General features: G+C 33.9%; 3 protein-coding genes across 3 annotated transcripts; all 3 read right to left on the minus strand.

The window, feature by feature from the left end:
- Positions 1 to 80: 80 nt before the first annotated feature.
- On the minus strand, positions 81 to 7,158 carry LOC145591231 (bi-functional coumaroyl CoA and feruloyl CoA ortho-hydroxylase F6H2-1-1-like). The gene is made up of 2 exons (XM_081647633.1): positions 992 to 7,158; positions 81 to 883 (listed from the first exon to the last, which is right to left on the minus strand). Exons 1-2 carry the CDS (start codon positions 1,465 to 1,467, stop codon positions 307 to 309), a joined length of 1,053 nt encoding a protein of 350 aa, XP_081503759.1. The 5' UTR covers positions 1,468 to 7,158; the 3' UTR covers positions 81 to 306.
- Positions 7,159 to 7,276: 118 nt separating this feature from the next.
- EMB2752 (embryo defective 2752) lies at positions 7,277 to 10,085 on the minus strand. Its single transcript, XM_081647636.1, has 3 exons — positions 9,929 to 10,085; positions 8,796 to 8,985; positions 7,277 to 7,655 (listed from the first exon to the last, which is right to left on the minus strand). Exons 2-3 carry the CDS (start codon positions 8,976 to 8,978, stop codon positions 7,515 to 7,517), a joined length of 324 nt encoding a protein of 107 aa, XP_081503762.1. The 5' UTR covers positions 8,979 to 8,985; positions 9,929 to 10,085; the 3' UTR covers positions 7,277 to 7,514.
- Positions 10,086 to 11,231: 1,146 nt separating this feature from the next.
- On the minus strand, positions 11,232 to 14,093 carry LOC145591234 (uncharacterized). The gene is made up of 3 exons (XM_081647637.1): positions 13,938 to 14,093; positions 13,615 to 13,703; positions 11,232 to 11,646 (listed from the first exon to the last, which is right to left on the minus strand). Exons 1-3 carry the CDS (start codon positions 13,968 to 13,970, stop codon positions 11,499 to 11,501), a joined length of 270 nt encoding a protein of 89 aa, XP_081503763.1. The 5' UTR covers positions 13,971 to 14,093; the 3' UTR covers positions 11,232 to 11,498.
- Positions 14,094 to 19,599: the final 5,506 nt, after the last annotated feature.

Below are 19,599 nucleotides of genomic sequence, written 5' to 3' on the forward strand. Positions count from 1 at the left end.
ATACATCGATTATATATATACTGAGCAAAGACTTCATCTGTAAGCTAAGTGGGATTAAAATTTGAAATAGGATCTGTCTGCATTGGCATCAATATCTTTATTTTACTTTCTTATTACTATATACAAACATCTGTAACATAAACTTCATTTACTGTCTTAATACATACTCCGAAATACGATACAACCAAGATTTAAATTAAAAATACATTTGTATCCAATCTTATTATTGATCTTAACAAGTAAACCCTGTATTATTCTTTCTCATTCGATCATTCGGAATTGCCTTTCTCATCCCTATTGAAAATATCATATCTTGACAAAATCAAGGGTTCCCTTGCCATCATGAGCCTTTTTATAGAAGTACAAAGTATAATCAGAATACAACATCTCCTTGTACTTGGGTTTCTCATCACTCTCTACCAAAACTTCCTTTAAAGGTCCGATCACCTTGCTAGGCTTTGGGTTCACAAACAGGGGAATTGAAATCCTGTCTTTACTTCCATTTGCTATTACACGGTGTTCTATGCTCTTGTACTTGCCATTGCTCATGATTTGCAGCGCGTCACCAATGTTAATCACCAGTGCCCCGGGGATAGGTGGGACATGGACCCAACTTTCTTCATCAGGTGCTCGAACATAGAGTCCACCAATATCATCCTGCAGGAGGATAGTAAAGGTGGACACATCTGAGTGCCTCCCTACTCCTACTGTAAGTTCAGGTTTCGGACACTTTGGGTAGAAGTTGAGATTAATCCTTTTGGAACCCGAAAGAAGTGACCATTTTTCCTCATTGATCTCATGAATGTTGAGTCCTTTCATCCAGACTTGCAGGAGGGACTTAATAACAACTTGGCACTTGTTCATATAATCCAGAAGTTGGTCCCTGAACATCAATGGTATTACAGATAATTATATTGCTGAATTCAGCGTTCTCATGAAAAACAATACAATATAATTAGTGATTTCATAATGCAGCTTAACAGTTAATTACCTGCAAATAGTAGGCCATAAAGCAAGAGCCTCATCATCAGAGACATAAAAGAGGCTAAGGTAATCCTTCCATTCTAAGGCATTCTCAACCTCGGGTATAAAGCTAGTACTTAACCTCACATGATTGCTAGGAGAATTCTCCTTGAAATATTTCCTCTTGTCCTCTGGTGGCAAGGCAAAGAACGCGAGAGTTGCTCGTTTCACATCCTCAAGTGGCACCCCATGGTTGATGATCTGAAAGAATCCCCACTTCTGAGCAGCATCACATACTGATTTTAAAACTGCTTGGTCATCCCAATTAGACACATCAATTATGGGGATCGACGCCTCTTCCATGATCTTCATGTTGGACGGCCTCTCTGATTGAGGTTGTACATACTCCTTTGGAAAATCCTTCAATTCCATCTCCGATAAACCTTTCACTCCATGACCCAATTTGATAAGAAAAGTGTTTAGGTCTTCTGTTTCATGAGCCATTTTTCATAAGCTTGGTGCAAATGCAAAATTGCTCTTTGTATTAGGCTTTTTTTATTTTTTCTTATGAGTTAAATGTTCTATTATGGGGTGAAATTTATAATGTGTTGTTCTAATTCTTTGTCTTGCTGAAACAATCTTCCTCCAAGAAAGTAAGCAATCATTTAAGGTGTATAAATGATCTTACATTAGCATGGATTGTCCGAAATACCTTAAGAAAATAAGCAACAGATCATTAGCATACAATTCTGATCAGAGTGATCACTTATTCAATTAATTCTCCCTTATTACGACGAAGTATATTCGATTATTTCAATTTAATTTATATATTCTCCGTGTAGTCATCAGCAAATATATAACTGAATTAAATTAAGTATTTTGATCTCTACTTCAATTTAATCTTCCTTAATGTACTACGTAGTACGTTTATCCCTTAGTTACGATGGTAAGAAATTAAGAATAACAACTACGAGTAAAAACACTTTTAATTCAAGTTCATAAAGACAGTAATTATTTTCAATTCAATAAAAGGATATATAACAATAAAAAACACTTTTTTAACGTAGATAATTAGTACGGAGGACAAAGCATTTAGTGACTATGACATAAAAATCTAATACTTAAAAAAAAATTAATTACAAAATTACGTTTCAATTAATTGTACCCAAACTTCGTATTAAATGTCAAATAACTACTTTGGTACTCCGATCCGTACTACAGAGTGACATCATATTATTTTAATACGATTATCTCTATATTTGTACTTTAAACTTCTTAAAATAATAGTTTGTGTTGAACTTGTTTCAAATATCAACTACGAGTACGATATAGATTAGTCTCATGTGTTGCACAAATTGTTATAATTTCATTCGTTGTTTAAAAAAAAAAAGTTATCATTTCATTCATTGCAAGTTACACTATGTATATTTATTTGAACACTTTTGGTGTTACAACCACAACAATACCAACTTACACTATGTTATTCTTTGCAAGTTAGTATAAAATGCAATGAAGTTTGTATAAAATTCTTCTTCTCTGTTCTATCACTTTATCAACAAGTATTGCATGAATGGTCAGCTCCCATCCTGCACAAAGTTAGGGCCTGTTACATTTACTAATGTAATGAAGTGAACTGAACTGAACTGATTGGAGCTGAGTTGAACTGAACTGATTAGAGCTTAGCTGTACTGAAATGAAATGAATATTTTATAAGAGAAGGAAATTAGGAACTGAACTGAAATGATTGAAGCTGAACTGAAATTAAGTTGAATTGAACAGGCCTTAGTTGCACATAAACTATTTCAATGTTCTGACTAATCTAATCTAAGACCCCTTTCTTATGTGCTTTATATGTTGCTTTCTCTTAGCCTATGTCTTATTCGGATTAGAGTTTGTAGGGTAGTTCATTTCAAGCTTGGGGGTGATTTATGTTGTTTGTGTGCTTTGCCGTTTCCCCCTTCGCTTTTGTAGTTAACTCTGGGTCTCTTTTGCTTGTTGATATTGATCACTGTTTATCTCTTGTTTCTCTGATGATGATGATGATGTTTTTCTGATGGTTTCTGTGGTCCAATCCATGGTATTGTTGTTTGTTTCACTGATTACTGTGTGATATGTTTCTCTACTTCCTGATATCGTTTCCTGATCCTGTTATTGATGTTTCTGTTACTATCATGTATTACTGTTTCCCTATTAAGTACATATATCTCTTTTATATCTTTCTTTTCTTTTATCTTAAAGTTACTAACATTTTTCTTTGTATATATTCCATTTTCTTTCTCACCTTGCCTCGTAGTTTGTGCTATGGTTATTGGTGCTCCATGACGGTGGTTGTTCTTTCACCATATTTGTTATAGCATAGCTTCGACGCCCAGTGAGATCCTTCTAATCTTCTTCCTTTTGTTTTCTTTTCTTTTCTTGTATGCTTAGTATAGGTTTAGATTAGGAGAAGTTGAACGGTTCAAGATTGTTTGCTATTTACACCTTAGCGTGTTTGGGAACATTAGCATTGTGGCCGAATGTTCACTTGTTTGTCGATTGGGATATATATATGTTAGCTTACTTCCTTGATGCTTTCTATTTCTCCTTTGCTTCTCTATATTTCTTCTTTGTTTCTTTTTTTTTTGAAAATTAAACAAAACTTTTTGAGGCATTGCTTTTCTTTCTCAATAGTTTTGCTTTTGCTTTGGACTTAGTACCACTTGGACTTGCACTTTAGGCTATCACTCTTCCTAAGAACAATGGTTCGCACGGTTTAAGAATATCTTTGATTGACTCTAGGATAGAGCATGCTAAGGTAGTCGTTTAGAACTATTAGGACCTTGAAGCCGGATTCTACTGTTTTTTAAAACTCGCAATTGTTCCCCTTTGGTGAATTTGAACCTTTTAGTGAGTTTTTGCCACAACCTTGTACGGTTTCATGCTTTTCTAGCCTTCTCCGTATTTTTCTTGTGCGGCGTTTGGATCCTTGACTATTGTGTGTTTTATCTAGAATTTTACTCTCATCTCCCGAGATCGCGATCGAGCCATTTAGGAAGGACAAAGGCATCTTTTCGGGGTAGTAATTTATTTTTTTCTAGGATAATTTTCTACATCTTTATTTTGGGTTTTCATTTGCTTACTTGCTAACCATTTGTGCCATATACCCTTCTTTTCAAATCACATCTTTAGATCTTGAGCCTTTTGTTTCATTTTTGTGGCCATGTTGGTTTTTGTGAAGCATTTGGTCTCTATTGTTTGAGTTTTGGTGGATGAGAATGATTGTTTGGTTCTTATAATAAAAGCAAGTTTGTGTCATAAATATTTTGATAATAAAAATCAAATGCAAAGTTGAAAAAGCCGTCCATAGTTAAAAGAGGCGAGGACAATGAAGTAATGTAAAAATGAGAAAAAGCAAAGCGAATTCAAAAGCTTTGGCAAAAATTGAAAAAAGTAAAAAATGAAAAATTCAAAAAAATATTTTGATGTAAATTTATTTCTCCCTTTCTTTCGCATTGAGGACAATGCTTTGTTTTAGCTTGGGGGGAAGCGTCTTACGCTTTTTGTACATATGTTTGTGATTCTTAGCTTTGAATAAGCTTGGGGATGATGTGTTTTTGTTTGGTGTTTACTTGGTTTTGGTGTTGAGATTTGGTCAATCTTTGCTTCACAATTTAGGTGTACCACCAAATTTCAAATTGTAGCCTACCCTTACCCTTCTCGCCTTTACATTACAACCCTTTCCAAGACCTTTTGACCTTTGTGGTTGAGTCTCTAGTCGGAGGAGGGAGATGTAGGTCAAGCTTATAGAGCGGCATGCAATAGTTGAGACGTCCAGAAACCTAAAATCTATTTCTTTTTCCAGTTCCTTCGAGAAACCATAGAGATGCTTGCTAAAAGTAGATTTGAAGCTAATTGGGAAAATGTGCTAAAAATGTTTTGTGATGAAAGTGAATTGCGTTTTGATAGTTCTCTATACTTAGCATGTCCTATGTTTCAATCAACTCTAGATATCTCGGAACGTGCTTACCATTGTTTGTTTTAGGAAGTTTGGTATCCTTTCGTGTCTTGACCATTTGCAAAAGTCCATTGTAAGAGCACCTCTCTTCCTTTTAAGTTTTAACTTTATCTTTTCTCTTTTTGTGCTTTGTCTCCTTTTATTTGAGAGTTATGGGTTAATCTCTTAGGAAACCCTTACGAGAGCATTACTCGTCCTCTAGAGCTATCTAGAGGTTTAAATGGCTTGTCAATTGTTGCTAAAATTGACCGTGATTTCTACAAAAGTGAGTTAGTGTACATTCTCTTATTCTCTAGTTTTCTCGTTTCTTGTTTAGCTTAAATAATGTCATCATCTTTCCTTAAGTTTAATTTTGTTTTGCTCGAGGACGAGAAAAAGTCTAGCTTGGGGGAATTTGATGAGTGTTATTTATGGCACTCTTAGGCTAGGTTTTCTTCGTAGTTTTATGTTCGTTTTTAGTCTTTTATGTCGTGTTTTTACATAATAATGCTTGTTTTGCATGTTTGTGTGCAAGTTTAGAGAAATGTGTGGTTTTGATGGTTTTCTTATTATTTTATCCATCTCTCGGTTTTTCTCTCGCTTCTTCGTTTCTTTGACTTGTTTTGTAGGTGTGTCGAGTTTACCGAGGTTTAATTATCAAGGAGGAAGCTCGAGCGCATTCAAGGAAGTTGATAAAGCTAAGTTCGGGAATCCAAGCATGTAACTCAAGCAAACCAAGCTAGCTCCGTAAGCACGAGCACCAAGGAAGCAATGATTAGGTCTGGAGTGTACAAGTGTTTGGAGAATAAAAGGCTGCCCTCCTCGCGGGCATCGCCTCGAGTGCACCGATGATAGGGATGCTCGAGAGCGCGAAGATCGATCGAGCGAGCAAGGGAGGCCAGCCACGAGCACCACAGTAGGGTTGCGCGCGCACAGACCCCTCTGTGCGTGCGCGCAGGCCCTACTGCGCGCGCGGCAAGCCTGGTGCGTGCGCACGAGGGGCTCTGCCTCCCTTTGCTCAATTTTTTATATTTAGCTTTTGACTTTTCTTTTTTTGGGGAGACGACTTTATCTTGTACTGGAGACTTATTTTCCAGAAATAAAAGAGAGAGAAAGTAGAGAGAGAAGCTTAGGATTACTTGATTGTATTTCACTTTGATTTCAACTTGATCTTGGATTTCATCTTCAAATCAATGGAAGTTCGTGAGATTTCTTTCCTTTGAATTTACTTTTATTGCAATTTCCTTTAATTCTTGAATGTTTGATTTGAATTTTAATCTTTGGTTGAGAAATTGTTGAATGATTGATTTTCTTCTTGATTAAACTTGAAATGATAATGTTTGTGATTCAATTTGTATTGTTTTTCAATTCCTCCATGATTAGTGAGTAAATTAGTTAATAGAGAGAAGGGGAAGCATGCTTGATTGATGATTTTTGCTAGTTAATGATCTTTGATTGATTGAATTGTTGCAATTAAATTGGTTGACATAATTGTGCATGTGATTTTAATTAGACTAGGAGTGATCAACCTATAAGATCAATCTAGATTGCATTGCAAATTTCAATGACATGAACCCTTGATTTGAAAATTGCTTTAATTGATTGAATTTAATTGTGATTTTCCTTGTTAGCCCTTCATAGCGAACCCTAGCTTGGCTTATAGGAGATAGCTTTTGCATTACTTGCGACTATTGTTTGTCCTTTGCAATGTTTGAATCGATTGAGTCATCCATCAATTAGCATAATCATTGAGCTTGCATGTGGAACCTATATCCCTAGTGTTTAGCATATTGAATTTCTCGATTTATCTAGCTTTGTGATACCTTAGTTACCAACCATTTCTTACTACAATCTTTGAAGTAGCTTGACCTAGGCTATAGCTTGTGCCTATTCATTCCTTTGGATTCGACCCTTGACTTACCATATACTCGTATTAGGTTGGTCGAGTGTTTATAAATTTTGTTTGGCTCTAGGGGAGGGTAGAAAACGACCTTTCGAGGATTAGCTCTGATTGGTTAGGTTTCAGTCCCCGCCCAATTGTTGTCGCGGGGGATCGAACACACAATCCTCCCTACCAAGTGTAGTCCCAATCACCACTACACCAACACCAATTGGTGTCAGTTTGTACTTAATTTTTCTATTATTAATATTTCGATTTTATTTTATTTAAGCAAGCATATCATGAGCACACAAGAAAAACGAGTGATCAATTATGCATTTGTATAATAGGCTTGAGATAACATATGATCATTAAACATCATTTATCGTCACATCGTTATAAACTTGTTATGAGATGTTTGTTTTTATGTATGACTCCAAAAATTGAACACTCGTAATTAGTTGATGCACATCAAATATATGAAATTCATTCCAAAAAGCGTGATCGGACATTGTAGATAACTAGATATGGTACTTCGTACCTTTTTATGTACAACAATATAAATACCTCAAAGATGCTGTCACCCATCTAAGGCTACTTTCTAAAACACAAAGATAAAAGAAAACTGAGGAGGGTTGAGAAGGTAAAAGTTAAACTCAGGTATGTAATCTTGCTCCAAGAATATAGAGTTATGATATCTCAACTTTCGTTCTTATTTTCCTTGGGTTTGTCACTGGGGTAGACTGGAACCTCCCCTCTGTATACCTTCCATGGACCACCATAAAACATGGGTTTCATCAGAGGTACTGTCTCTCCAGGATGGTCTTCCCAATATTTTTCCTGCTTGAAGTTAGCAATGAATGTTAAGAACCGAGAAAGCCTTGGGCCTAACTCCACCGCCTCATAGAGCACAGGCCAAGGGGCTAGTCACTACTACTTATCAGATAAAAAGCTCAGCTGTAACTAGTAATGAGCATAACATAAAACTTTCAATAGCATAACAAAAGCTATGCAGCACAGTAGCACACAATTTAATAATCAGGTTTCCCCAATGCCAAATTGCCAACCATATTTTCCAACCTTTTACCAAGAAACCAGTACACAACCCAAAAAGGTTTTCTGTTTTCATAGACAGTTCACACCAAATTCTAAAAAGGTCGCCCGGGGGTAGGTAACTCTTCAATGTCCATTAGTGAAGTTCTAATACAAGGGGCAGACAATAAAAATACTTGTATGATCACACTTCACTCTTCAATAATAACTAAATGTCACCCGGCTAAAAACACTCTATTTTCCCCTAAACACCAAATTATTCCTGAGAAGATTTGCTAGCCTAGGCTGTTCACACTCAGCTGTACAAAGCATTTAGGAATCTATATGAAACATGGGCAATCTCTCAGAGTTAATTTACTTAGAATATGGAATAATAGATAAACTAACAGGAAAGTCCATAAATTAAAAATCATAGATATATTAAGAGAAAAAATAAATTAAAAATCTGAGCATGTATTTGTGCACTGGAAAAGCTGTGTCTATAGCCACATTGAAAACTACATTCCTTATGCTCACAGTAAAATTGCACTGCTTTCACAAGGAGCCAGATAAAAAGTCAAATCAATACTGCATTATCGACAAAAGATCATATAACAGGAAGTGATAGGAGCCCAAATCTGTTCGTGTCAAGAAGTTCAAAAGGACTGAAGAATTCCTTGAAATTGTGGGAGTAGGTGGCCTAAATGGCAATTCTTGATCTAAGTGGGCCATAATTCACTTTTATCAAAAAAAATTATTCACTTAAATTCTAAATCAGTAATAAGGAAGCAAGCATAGAATAAAACCAAGATAATCCCATGAACGATTTTGCTGCACATAATGGTTGCCTTATACATGAAAATATCCAGAAAATGTAGGATTTTTTTTTTTTTTTTTTTTTTGGGGGGGGGGGGGGGCGGGGTGTCCATAGAAGAAGAAGTCACTTACTTTATAGAGTTGCTCCGTGATTGCTGCTCCAATAACTCCAGTGTAGAAAGCAGCAACATAAAGAGTGACAAGAGGCGTAAATGATTTAGGCCGTCTGTAAGGTTCAATCATATCCCACAAAATTGTTCTTTCCCATTTGGTGTACACATAATCTGCATACTTCTTCCATAGATAGCTGGTCATATTGTCACTGAGCAAGAATGAGAGAATATATAAGAATAATATCACAAATCCCTGCAAGTCGTTTTACAACTAGTCTATAAGAGAGTGAGGAAGATAAGAAGGAAATGGAAAGGAAGAGAAAGTGAGAGAGAACGGGGATATGACTTGGGGTAGAGGGAAGGAGAGGGATCCATATTCCTTCCCTTCAAATAAACCAAATATTATTTAATTTACATCTTTCATCTTTGGTAACGATCGAGTACCTTTAACTGTATAGCGTGAGGAATAAATTGTAAGTAAACCAAAACACTTGCCTAATCAAGCAGCTTAAATTAATTGAAATGAGCAGAATAATGATGGGCAGAACTTCGGCATAAATTCGTTTAGTAAGGATGTGGTTGGCCCATCCCGCGCATACCCACGAATCATAATGTTCCATAGAAACAAAATATTTTGGGCATTTTGTCGAACAGGTGGTGGGCATAAACCAGGGCATTGCAATTGAAATTAAAATAAAGATCAACAAGTTTTGTAGCTAAACCAACATTTAAAGCAAACCCAAAGAGGCAAATTTGAGCATGGAAAAATCCAATCCTTAATTTAGAACATCTTCATATGGATTACTAAACAGAAAACAGATAATTAAAACCCATAACAATTCAAGAAAATCCAACTACATATTCAAGAAGTTTACAGATAACAGATAAAAACCCAGCTCAAGAAATCACAAATTCATATAAAACCTGGAAATATAAACTATCATATGAAATATCAAATTTACACGCATAAGATTGTATATAAAACTGATGATTAGATGATCATCAACAAATGGCTTAAACATCTAACATAATAATCAAACTCACAACCTAACCCTAAAATAGCAAGACTAGTAACAATCAATTCATAATTGAAAGCATAAGAAAATTGAACGAATACAATGAAAAAAAAAATCGAAGGAGAAGGAAAAAGACCTGGTAACAAGCCTCGATGATAGCAACAGCGATTAAAGTAGTGAACAAAGTGCAGATAAAAAAATTAATTTGGGGGTTCGATAAACCCTAGTCTCCCAATTGACATTTGCAGCAATTTCTTAATAATGGACAAGGTAGGAAGACAGACAAAGCCGGTAAGCGGAGTATTAACTAATTTTACTGTACCACGGTAAATGATTTTACAAGACTATAAATTGCACTGTAATTGCTTCTCATGGTTACCTAAAATAATAAAATGAGTTTAGTCTTAATTTATACTTTGACTCATTTGGTGTAATATATGATTAAAATAATTATTTTTGTTAAATTTATGAGATTAATTTGTTGAAATTGTCTAATACGATTTTGAAGATATTAATTACTTTATACTTTTTTTTATATAGATTAAAGATATTAATTACTCTGTATATAGATAAAGCTATATTGTACTCGTACGACAATACTTCGAAATAAATTGTGTGAGTTTTTCTTTCGAAAAAATTGAAAGAATTTGCATATTTGATACAAGATTTATAAAGTGATCTAAGACCATACCCCTCTGAGGTTCTCACAAACTTAGCATCTTAGAAGAGCAATCAAGCACTCCTAAAGTCGTAATGGCTTGAATGCTTGATCGATCACTATAAGGAGTTATGGTCAGGTAGTAAGTGCAAAATACAGCAAAGACACAAAAGGTTGGATGTGCTCTTTTTGAGTTAATCATGTAAAGTGGGGTGGAAATAATTCGTATTATGCTCATGCAATGCAAAAACTGGTTAAATTAGGTTCATGTTGCTTCTTTGAGAGATTGTTATATACTCGCGGGTGTACCGTATACCCAATTAATTCAAGGTTACGATTAAATGAAAACACAATCATCAAAATGAGAACAAAATACTTACAGGTACGATACACCCGGGTGTATATAACAAATTCAATGCTTCTTGGAGTACTACAATCTTGTTGCAAACATTTCTTAATGCATTCTACCCTTAGCAGAAATTAGATGCTTGGTTATATTGATTACTATCAACAAATATACACTCGTGAGTCCTGTTTGATTAAAAAGTAGATATTCAAGTGTTCATGCAAATGGCAACAGATCCAATAGCAGAATTGTTATCAGTTCTATCCCAGCATCTGGTGCTGCACAACCCTGATAACTGGTAATAAGCATTGCACATGCAGTACTGAGATTCTTCCTTGGTTCGACGAGTTGATGCAAACTAAGGATAGCAAAACCACAACTCCATTTCTTGGACATCTCTGAACTTGCATAACTCATAATAAACGGAAACAAAAATGAAACTTGAAAGGATTATTCAATTAGCAGCCTAACAATAAGGTGTTACAGGCTTTTTATAATACAAGGTCTCCCATGAATGGGTTAAATCAGTTTCATACCTCAAGGACTTCAAAAAAATAGAGGGTAGACCAAGTAACACAATCCCATCTTTGTTCAAATATTATATAACATCATAAATTTCATTTTTAATGGAATAATAAGGAAGCAACTTCAGTAAAATCCACTATAACATAGGGCCAACACAGTGCAATTCCTTAGGGAGCTTCACTGTGGATCGCTGAAGAAACTGTTAAGACCTGGCATGATTTCAGGGCTCTTGGTGCGCACAAACTTCCTAAGGGGATGCTCTGCATATTTCTCTCCTTCCGCAAAATTCTCCAGGATTCCAGCAGCTCGGTTTTCCTTAGTCACCCTGGAAAATTTAAGGAAAATTTTAGCAACACATTGTAAATTATCAAGAACACGATATTCTTTCTGTGACATAAAGAAACTAAAAGGGCAACTAGCATAAAAAAGAAATTAACTGGATAGTGAACATATCTTTACTTTGCAGAATAGTGCCAACCATGGATTAAAAGAGGAGAGGGACTGAGGGAGAGTACGGATTCATATTAACCTGCATTGAATGAAGAATATGGAATCGAGAAGGCACAATTGGAGGATTCCACTATAATTTCCTCATGAAAAACACAAATCTTTCCTAAGTCATAGGAAAAAGAATAAACTCTTTTCATCCCTTCCCTCCCTCCCTCCCTCCCTTTTAGGATCGCTAACCTCAGACTATGTAAAGCAACAAAGCTCACTTTTAAGTAGCTTATTTAAACATGTGCTTATGAACTTGAGCTATTCCCAGTAAATTCCATATTATGCACCCACAGAAGCAATACAGACATAATGGAGTTCAATTTCCTGTTACTCGACTCCAAGTGAGTATCATAATATTTTATTAAGGGTTAGACTTTAATTCCTCGGATACTACAGAAAAACACAGTTGGTACTCCCCTCACTTTATTTTATGCCACACCACTTCTATAGTTCTATGACTTCTATCAAATGCTGGAAGCAATATAAATGTGATTCTAATAGCTTCCTTGTGGATATTATACTCTAAGCAGAGAGAATCCACCATATTTTAATAGGCTACATTTGGCCTATAATGGGGCTCTAATTCATCAAGTGCATCATTCATTCACAACTTAATTATCATTAGATTGTATCTAGAATAAATTTTACTCCGTATTTGCTAACAAAACTATCGTGATTCGTGAATCTTGATCAAAGAGTAATGTTAGTCAACTAGAAGCCAAAGTGTATGTTGGCATATGAAACTTAAAAATGATAAGTGCAAGGAAGTAATAGGAACATTGTCCCTAGCTTAAACTCAGTCAAAGATGTTGGTTGAGCCAAAATGAAGATAAGGATCAAATAATCTCAGGTACAGGTTATTGTTATTCATATAAACTACACAAATAAAAACAACTAGGGATTCCATCAGCTGCAGGTACTCTCCCACTTGGGGAAGGACTTACAAGTTCTAACTTCTAAACTGAATATGAGTTATCCCCGACATGTTAGCCAACATGCTTACATTCACAACGCCTCTTTCCACTCAATTTGTGACTAAATCAGTAACTAAGAACGCAAGCTAATTTTTTAAACATAGACACAACAGAAGAATTGATGATATGCTAATTAGGAAGTAACTAATCACCCATTCACCCACATATTTAAGGCATGGTTCATATGAAAAATCAACAACATATACCACCTATGAAAATTTGAATCAATACCAAATCTCAAGAACAAAGTTTATCGGAATCATCATGAGGTCTATAAATCATAAACTTAGCAGTTAGCACGCAAACAAACACTTACAGAATGAAAAATTCAATATAAATCATAAACTTAGCAGTTAGCACGCAAACAATCACTTACAGAATGAAAAATTCAACCAGAAAATTAGCATTGCTCTGTTCAAGAGCAGGGCAACCTAATCAACTGAAAATTTCCATGTCAAAACATTCACACATGCCTGAAACAAATCCAATTTCACACGATTTGGCGTATAATCCCCTTAATTTTCGCACAATTGATCGACAAGTACGAGATAAACCACCATATTTTTACCTTACAACAATACACAAACTCAAATTCCCTCTTTTTTGCTTATTCACTCTAATTTAAAACCTGATTCAAAACTACCACAATAATACATGAACTGGGATATATAATTTTAATTTTAATTACAAATCAAAACAACCTAATGAAATCAATTTAGATAAATTAAACCTAATAATATTATGAATCCCGCTTTATATTAATAATTCTATTTAGAATCTAAAAGGAAAATCAAGAAATTGAATTAGAGAGAAAGATGTACCTGACTTCAGGGTTTCCGCAAATATTCCGGATGAGCTGAAACCCGCAAATTCCGACGGCTACACCAACCGATGCAAACAGAGGGTAAACCTACAAAACCCGTTTCACAATTTTTATTAAAAAATATTACAAATAATTATATTTTTCTAATCAAATCTATTTCACTCCATTAGATCTGATTGAATATCATCCCAAATCATACGATTTTCATGCTAATAATAGCAAATTTTTCACAGATCTAAAAATACTGAATCTTCCACCAAAAAAATCGTAGAAAAATATAGAAAAAATAGGAGAGAGAAAGAGAGAAGGAAGAGAAAGAACCTCGGGTCTGACCCATCGGAAGCCGCCGCCCATTGTTGAATTTAGAGAGAGAAACAACAAAGGTTAGAGAGAGAAAATCGGAGGACGGGAGAGGTCAACTATTAACAACAGGCAGGACGTTTTCTTTTTGGGGCGTCTAAATGGGGAAGACGGAGTATTTAAATAAAAAAAAAATACGGAATACTCGTATATATTTTAATAAATGTATAATTTATACGAGTAAAGCTGAATTATAATTGGTTGATTGAATGTGGGCGCTTTCTTCGAATATTCGTTTGTGATTGGTCAGACCATGTTTAAATTATTTGTGAGTCTCTGTGAACACTGCAACGCAATCCTAGCCACACGTTTTTTATTAAATAATTAAATTGTTGGTAAATTATACGAGTAGAGTGTTTTTTTTTTTTAAAAAAAATAAGATAAAGGATTCTAATCGACATCTCTCATAAACTAAGTCAACTCAACTCTGCAGGTCAACGCTTAAAAGTAGGAGGAAGTAAGGAAATCTCCTGCTCCCAAGCAAATGTAGTTGACGGGGTTCGAATTTGTGACCTCAAAAGCGTATTCTATTCATCTGTTTTTCACGTACTTGAATTTATCATATTTTATCTAAAGTTGTCTAGACTTATCTTAACTTATTAAACATTATTAAAATTTATTAGTTAAACTTTTATTAGTTTTTTTTTCTTCATGAATTTATGTAATTTGAACTTAAGTTAACTTATTATGATGTATATTTAAAATAAGTTAAAATTGTGTCAAAAAGAAATAAGTGAAATAAATAGAGTTAAATATAATACAAGTACCTCACTTTTCACTTTTTTCACCTTTAAGAACCTCTCACTTTTTTTTTCACCTTTAAGGACCTAAGGTTAAATTTCAGGCCAATTTATTTAACTCACTTGAGCTCCGGCCAAAATGTTAGGTCCTTGATTATGATAAGTTAAGTCCTTCAAGCATTAATTATATCAAAAAGTAAGTCCTTTCCTCCTAGTAACAATTAAATAGATTATTTCTATAATTATTCAAACAAACTAACTCACATATAATACAAACGGATGTTATTAATTATTAGATAGCAAGATAGATTCCATGGCATGATAAAACAAAAACAAAAATTAATACCTACAAACACAAAGTAAAATCAAGAAACTCATATCACTCTTGGCTGAGGATGAAGCGAGTCGGAACAAAAAACACGCTGAACATCTTTTCCACAAATTAATCCAAACAAAAGCAATAATGTCCCCAAGACCAAACTTACTGATTCAACCAACAAAACTGAAATTTGAGCTAATTTATCTAAATATATCAAAGTAAAGTAATCAAATTTCAACAAAAGTATAAACTATTTTTTACTACTAGCAACAATAATTAGCATAAAAATCCAATTAAAAACAAACCCACTTCAATTAAACTAAAAACACAAACCAAATTAACTCACAATGACGAGAAATCAAAGAAAGAACACATAAATCTGAAAACGATAGCATTTTCAATCGATCACCAATGGAACCCAACCAAAGGGAAACAAACTCTGTCAAATAAAGATTATCATCATCCTCTATCTATCTCCTCCTTTAACTCATCAAAAAATTTTGCCCCATAAACCCTAACATTAATAAATCCCCAAATTCAAACTTTTAATTTCATCATCAATTTTTTTCTAATCAGAGCTCTGATGTTGCTAAAATGCCCAGTAGTTTTTGGTCGGAATGCTCAAGAATTAGGAGGATATTGTGAGTTTGAGCTCTGTTGGTGTTGTTAATGGCATGTAGTGGGTTACTCCCTTTGTCGAGTGCCCTTGCTTGTTGTATCCTTCGGTGTAGTATTTGCAAAATTTATGATCGGAATCATCAAATGCTTGTTTATTTAATTATGATGAAGAAGTGAAGGTGTGATTAGATTATCCGAATTTATGCTTTGATTGTTTACCGGGTTGTTAAGCATGCAACCCCTACAATGGAATAAAAGCCATGAACAGGGGAGGAGAAAGTGCAACCTCATTATGCCACGTCGATTGTTATTAATTATTGCTGAATTCAGGGCCCACATGTAAACCATACTTGGGTTAACCTTGGTTAATTTTAGCTTGAAAGGTAAAGTGAGGTCCTTAAAGGTGAAAAAAAAAAAGTGAGAAGTCCTTAACGGTGAAAAAAGTGAAAAGTGAGGTCCTTGTATTATACTTGTAATACCCCGTATTTTTATACGTATTTTCCTAATTAATTAATTAATTATTATTTTCTAAAAAGGGTATTTTAGTAATTTAACTTACTATTTAAATCTTGGAGCCAAAACGATATTTGAATTTTGGCGCCAAACGTATTTTAAAAACAAATTATTATTTTGGATAAGATTTATTATCCATTTATCCTATTTTAAAAACCGGATTATTTATATATTTTGGATATTTTAATTAAGGCAAAAGCTATATTTTATTATTATTTTAATAAGTCCGAAAATCCCATTTATTTGGCTAATAAATTTCGGATTTTCCTAAGAGAAAATCTGATTTTATTAGTTAAATTATTTGGTGAATATTTGGTATTTTATTATTTAATTATTTATTACAATAAATATTATTTACACAATTATTTTAATTCCTTAAAACTAGCAAAATAATTTCCTAAAGTACTAAATAGGAGAGCCAAAAATATGAGCTTAGGAAAGCTCAAAAATTTCAGCCATCCCATGTAGATTTTGGGAAAAATATTTTTGGTAAATTGTATTTTTAATTATCTCCTTAAAATCTCCTATTTTCCTTAAATCTAATTCTCCATCTTTTTAGTATCCAATCATTATATTTCCTTTCCATTCATTCTTCTTAATTATTCCCCAAGTAATTCCAATTTCCTTAATATTTTTCATGACAATCATACCTTCCATATTCAATTATACACAATCTCTTCAATATCAAAACTTTCCTTAAATCTTTACTCACTTCTCCAAGTAATCCCTTAAACCCTACTTACCATAATTCTTCCCAAATTCTCTTACCATAATTCTTGCATGAGCTAGCCTATGAATACCCCTCCATACCTCTCACATTCTTCATACCAATTCTCTTCTTTTCTTCTCCTCTTTTTACACAAATCATCCCGTTTATCTTTGAAGCCAATTTTCGGGCACTTCTGGTCAGTTTTTGGGGTATTGCTGTTTCACAAAAGATTGTTCATCTCGAAAAACCCTTGAGGTTAGGCTCAAGAATCACCCAATTCGGAGTTATGTCAAAGGAGTTATAGCCTCTGCAAGTTCTGCCTATTCTTTCCAACGAAAATCCAATTCTTCTCTTTTCCTTGGTTTCTTATCTTTTCTCTTTCTCTTCTCTTATTCAATTATTATTATTATTATTATTATGGGGGATTTATAAAAATTATTATGAGTAGTTTTAATTATATAAATTAGATTTTTAATGATGTTTATGAAAATTAATTTAAAAGGTTCATGTACATATAGTTGGAGGTTTTTAATTTCATTGTTGTGATTATTTGTTAACCTTATATTAATTAAGGTTATATTTATTTGTAGGGTGTTTTTGATCAAGCTACTTGAGAGTTCTTTTGAATTGTTTTTGGCTAAGCAAGGATCAAGGTACGTTAGGTGGCTAGATACCTTGAAAGTGATCGATTTGAATAAGCATGTTTGAATGATTTTATGGTGATTGAATTAAATTGACTTGAATTATGGTTTATGAAATAAAAGTATGTTTAAAAGATTGGTTTTAATAATTAAATTGGAGTATTGATTTTTATAACATGTTTTGATTAATTAATTTATTATTCATGTTTAAAAAGGATTGGTTTTGAAAGCTTGTTGGATTTATAAAAAAAAAAAGGAAGTTTGAATTATGATTATTAAAGGTTGGAATTATTGGATTTAAAGAGGATTTATTTAATCATTGAATTAAATTTATTATTTATGCTTTATAAGCATGTTAGTAATCCCACTATGCGGATTTGGTATTTTGATAAGGCCTTGGACTAGGGGTGGCAATTCGGGTCAGTGGGTCGGGTTCAGGTCAGATTTCGGGTCGATTTCGGGTTATGGTAAGAAACAATCAAAAATAGTGTAAAACTTAATAATATTACGAAATATGAAAATTTGGTCAAATCAGGTCGAATTCGGGTCATTCGGGTTCGAATCGGGTCGGGTTCGGGTTTCTCTCAGTAACTTCGGGTCGGGTTCGTTCGGGTTATCGGGTCGGGTCAGGGATTGCCAGCCCTACCTTGGACTTTGTATGACCGGGTCTTTCCTCAAGAATAGCCTTGTAACATAAGGAGACTAGCTTGGGGAGTGTGCACACTTGGGAGAGGAATTGGTTGAATTGGTTAAATTGGTTTTAAAATAATTGGAATTGGTTTTATTGATTATTGGGATTTGAATATTGAGAATTGGTTTTGAATCATGAGTTTGGAATTATTGGAATAATTATTGGAATTGATTTCAAAACATGTTTGCAAATAAATTGAATTTAATTATCTTGCACTTACCGTACTTAGCATATTTGCTAACCCGTACTTCTTATTTGTTTTGATTCGCCCTGTTTACCGTTATGGTAAGCAGTGTTATTTCAGGTGGAGTGAATAAATTGATGCATTGGAGTCCCGGGATTTGGTTTCACTAAATTAGGAATTTTGGTCTTGTATTTAAATTGAGTACTCATAACATTGGTTTCTATCTATAGTTATTATTAATAAAGAAGAGTTTTGAAGTTTCCGCTGCAAAGTATTGTTTTGTTAGTAAGTTGAGTAGCTTTGCGTAATCACGCGGCGGTAATACGCCTAAGTCTATCTCTACGGTATAATTATACGTATTATACTACTATTTCCGTAGAGGGAGATTTGGGGGTGTTACAATACTTAAATCAAATAAATATGACACAATTTAACTAATTTATCTTCTTTCTTAATCTCTAATGACACAAATTTTACTTATTTTGGCTTATTTCTCTTGTGACAAAATAAAAAAAAGGTCGATCCCATTTCATGCTAATTACACAACACAACACATTCAAGATCAATGATAATATTTCATGAAATGGGATTGACTCTTTTGACACAATAAGTGAATTTTGACACAGTTAGAATTGAGACTCTTTTGAATGTGTTGTGCAATTAGCATTAGAAAGTATCACACAATACATATTGTTTGGTATTTAGTTGCACAAACTACGAAAGATGGAGAAAAGCTTATACGAAGTATATAAAATTGATTTGGTTAATTTAAATAAAATATAGACATGTATAGTAGATAAGGTACCCAGGTGCTCTGTAGGTTACAACATCATAGAGTGGAAAATGCTTAGTACTACGACTCTACCAGGGTATCAATATGTTGTCTACAAAATACAAGTTTTCATTAAAAAAAAAAAAAAAAAAAGAAGAATTTTTTTTGAGTTAAGTATAATACAAGGACCTCACTTTATAATTTTTCACCTTTAAGGATCTCTCACTTTTTTTTTCACCTTTAAGGACTTAACATTTGGTTTCCGATGATGATTTATATTTGTTAACCCCAAGTTGAGTTAAACAAGAGTTTAGCTAACATAAATCATAATGAGGTGCCTGAGGTGGCATGGGTAAGTGTACAAGTTGTAAAGAAAATACCCCATCTTCAATTCTTCCACCCCTATTTATTTCACCATTGTTTGAAGAAAAACCAT

Source organism: Chenopodium album, chromosome 18 (genome assembly GCF_948465745.1).
Source record: "Chenopodium album chromosome 18, dcCheAlbu1.1, whole genome shotgun sequence".
Classification (NCBI taxonomy): Eukaryota; Viridiplantae; Streptophyta; class Magnoliopsida; order Caryophyllales; family Amaranthaceae; genus Chenopodium; species Chenopodium album.

Bases quoted from the DNA above. Each gene is read 5' to 3' on its own strand.
- LOC145591234 (XM_081647637.1), bottom strand. From the start codon at position 13,970: ATGGGCGGCGGCTTCCGATGGGTCAGACCCGAG. The intron at 13,704-13,937 runs GTTCTTTCTCTT...CGGGTTTTGTAG, and splicing joins TCCGATGGGTCAGACCCGAG to GTTTACCCTCTGTTTGCATC. The intron at 11,647-13,614 runs GTACATCTTTCT...TAAATTTTCCAG, and splicing joins TGCGGAAACCCTGAAGTCAG to GGTGACTAAGGAAAACCGAG.
- LOC145591231 (XM_081647633.1), bottom strand. From the start codon at position 1,467: ATGGCTCATGAAACAGAAGACCTAAACACTTTTCTTATCAAATTGGGT. The intron at 884-991 runs GTAATTAACTGT...ATTGATGTTCAG, and splicing joins TTATGGCCTACTATTTGCAG to GGACCAACTTCTGGATTATA.
- EMB2752 (XM_081647636.1), bottom strand. From the start codon at position 8,978: ATGACCAGCTATCTATGGAAGAAGTATGCAGATTATGTGTACACCAAA. The intron at 7,656-8,795 runs GTAAGTGACTTC...AACTTCAAGCAG, and splicing joins TCACGGAGCAACTCTATAAA to GAAAAATATTGGGAAGACCA.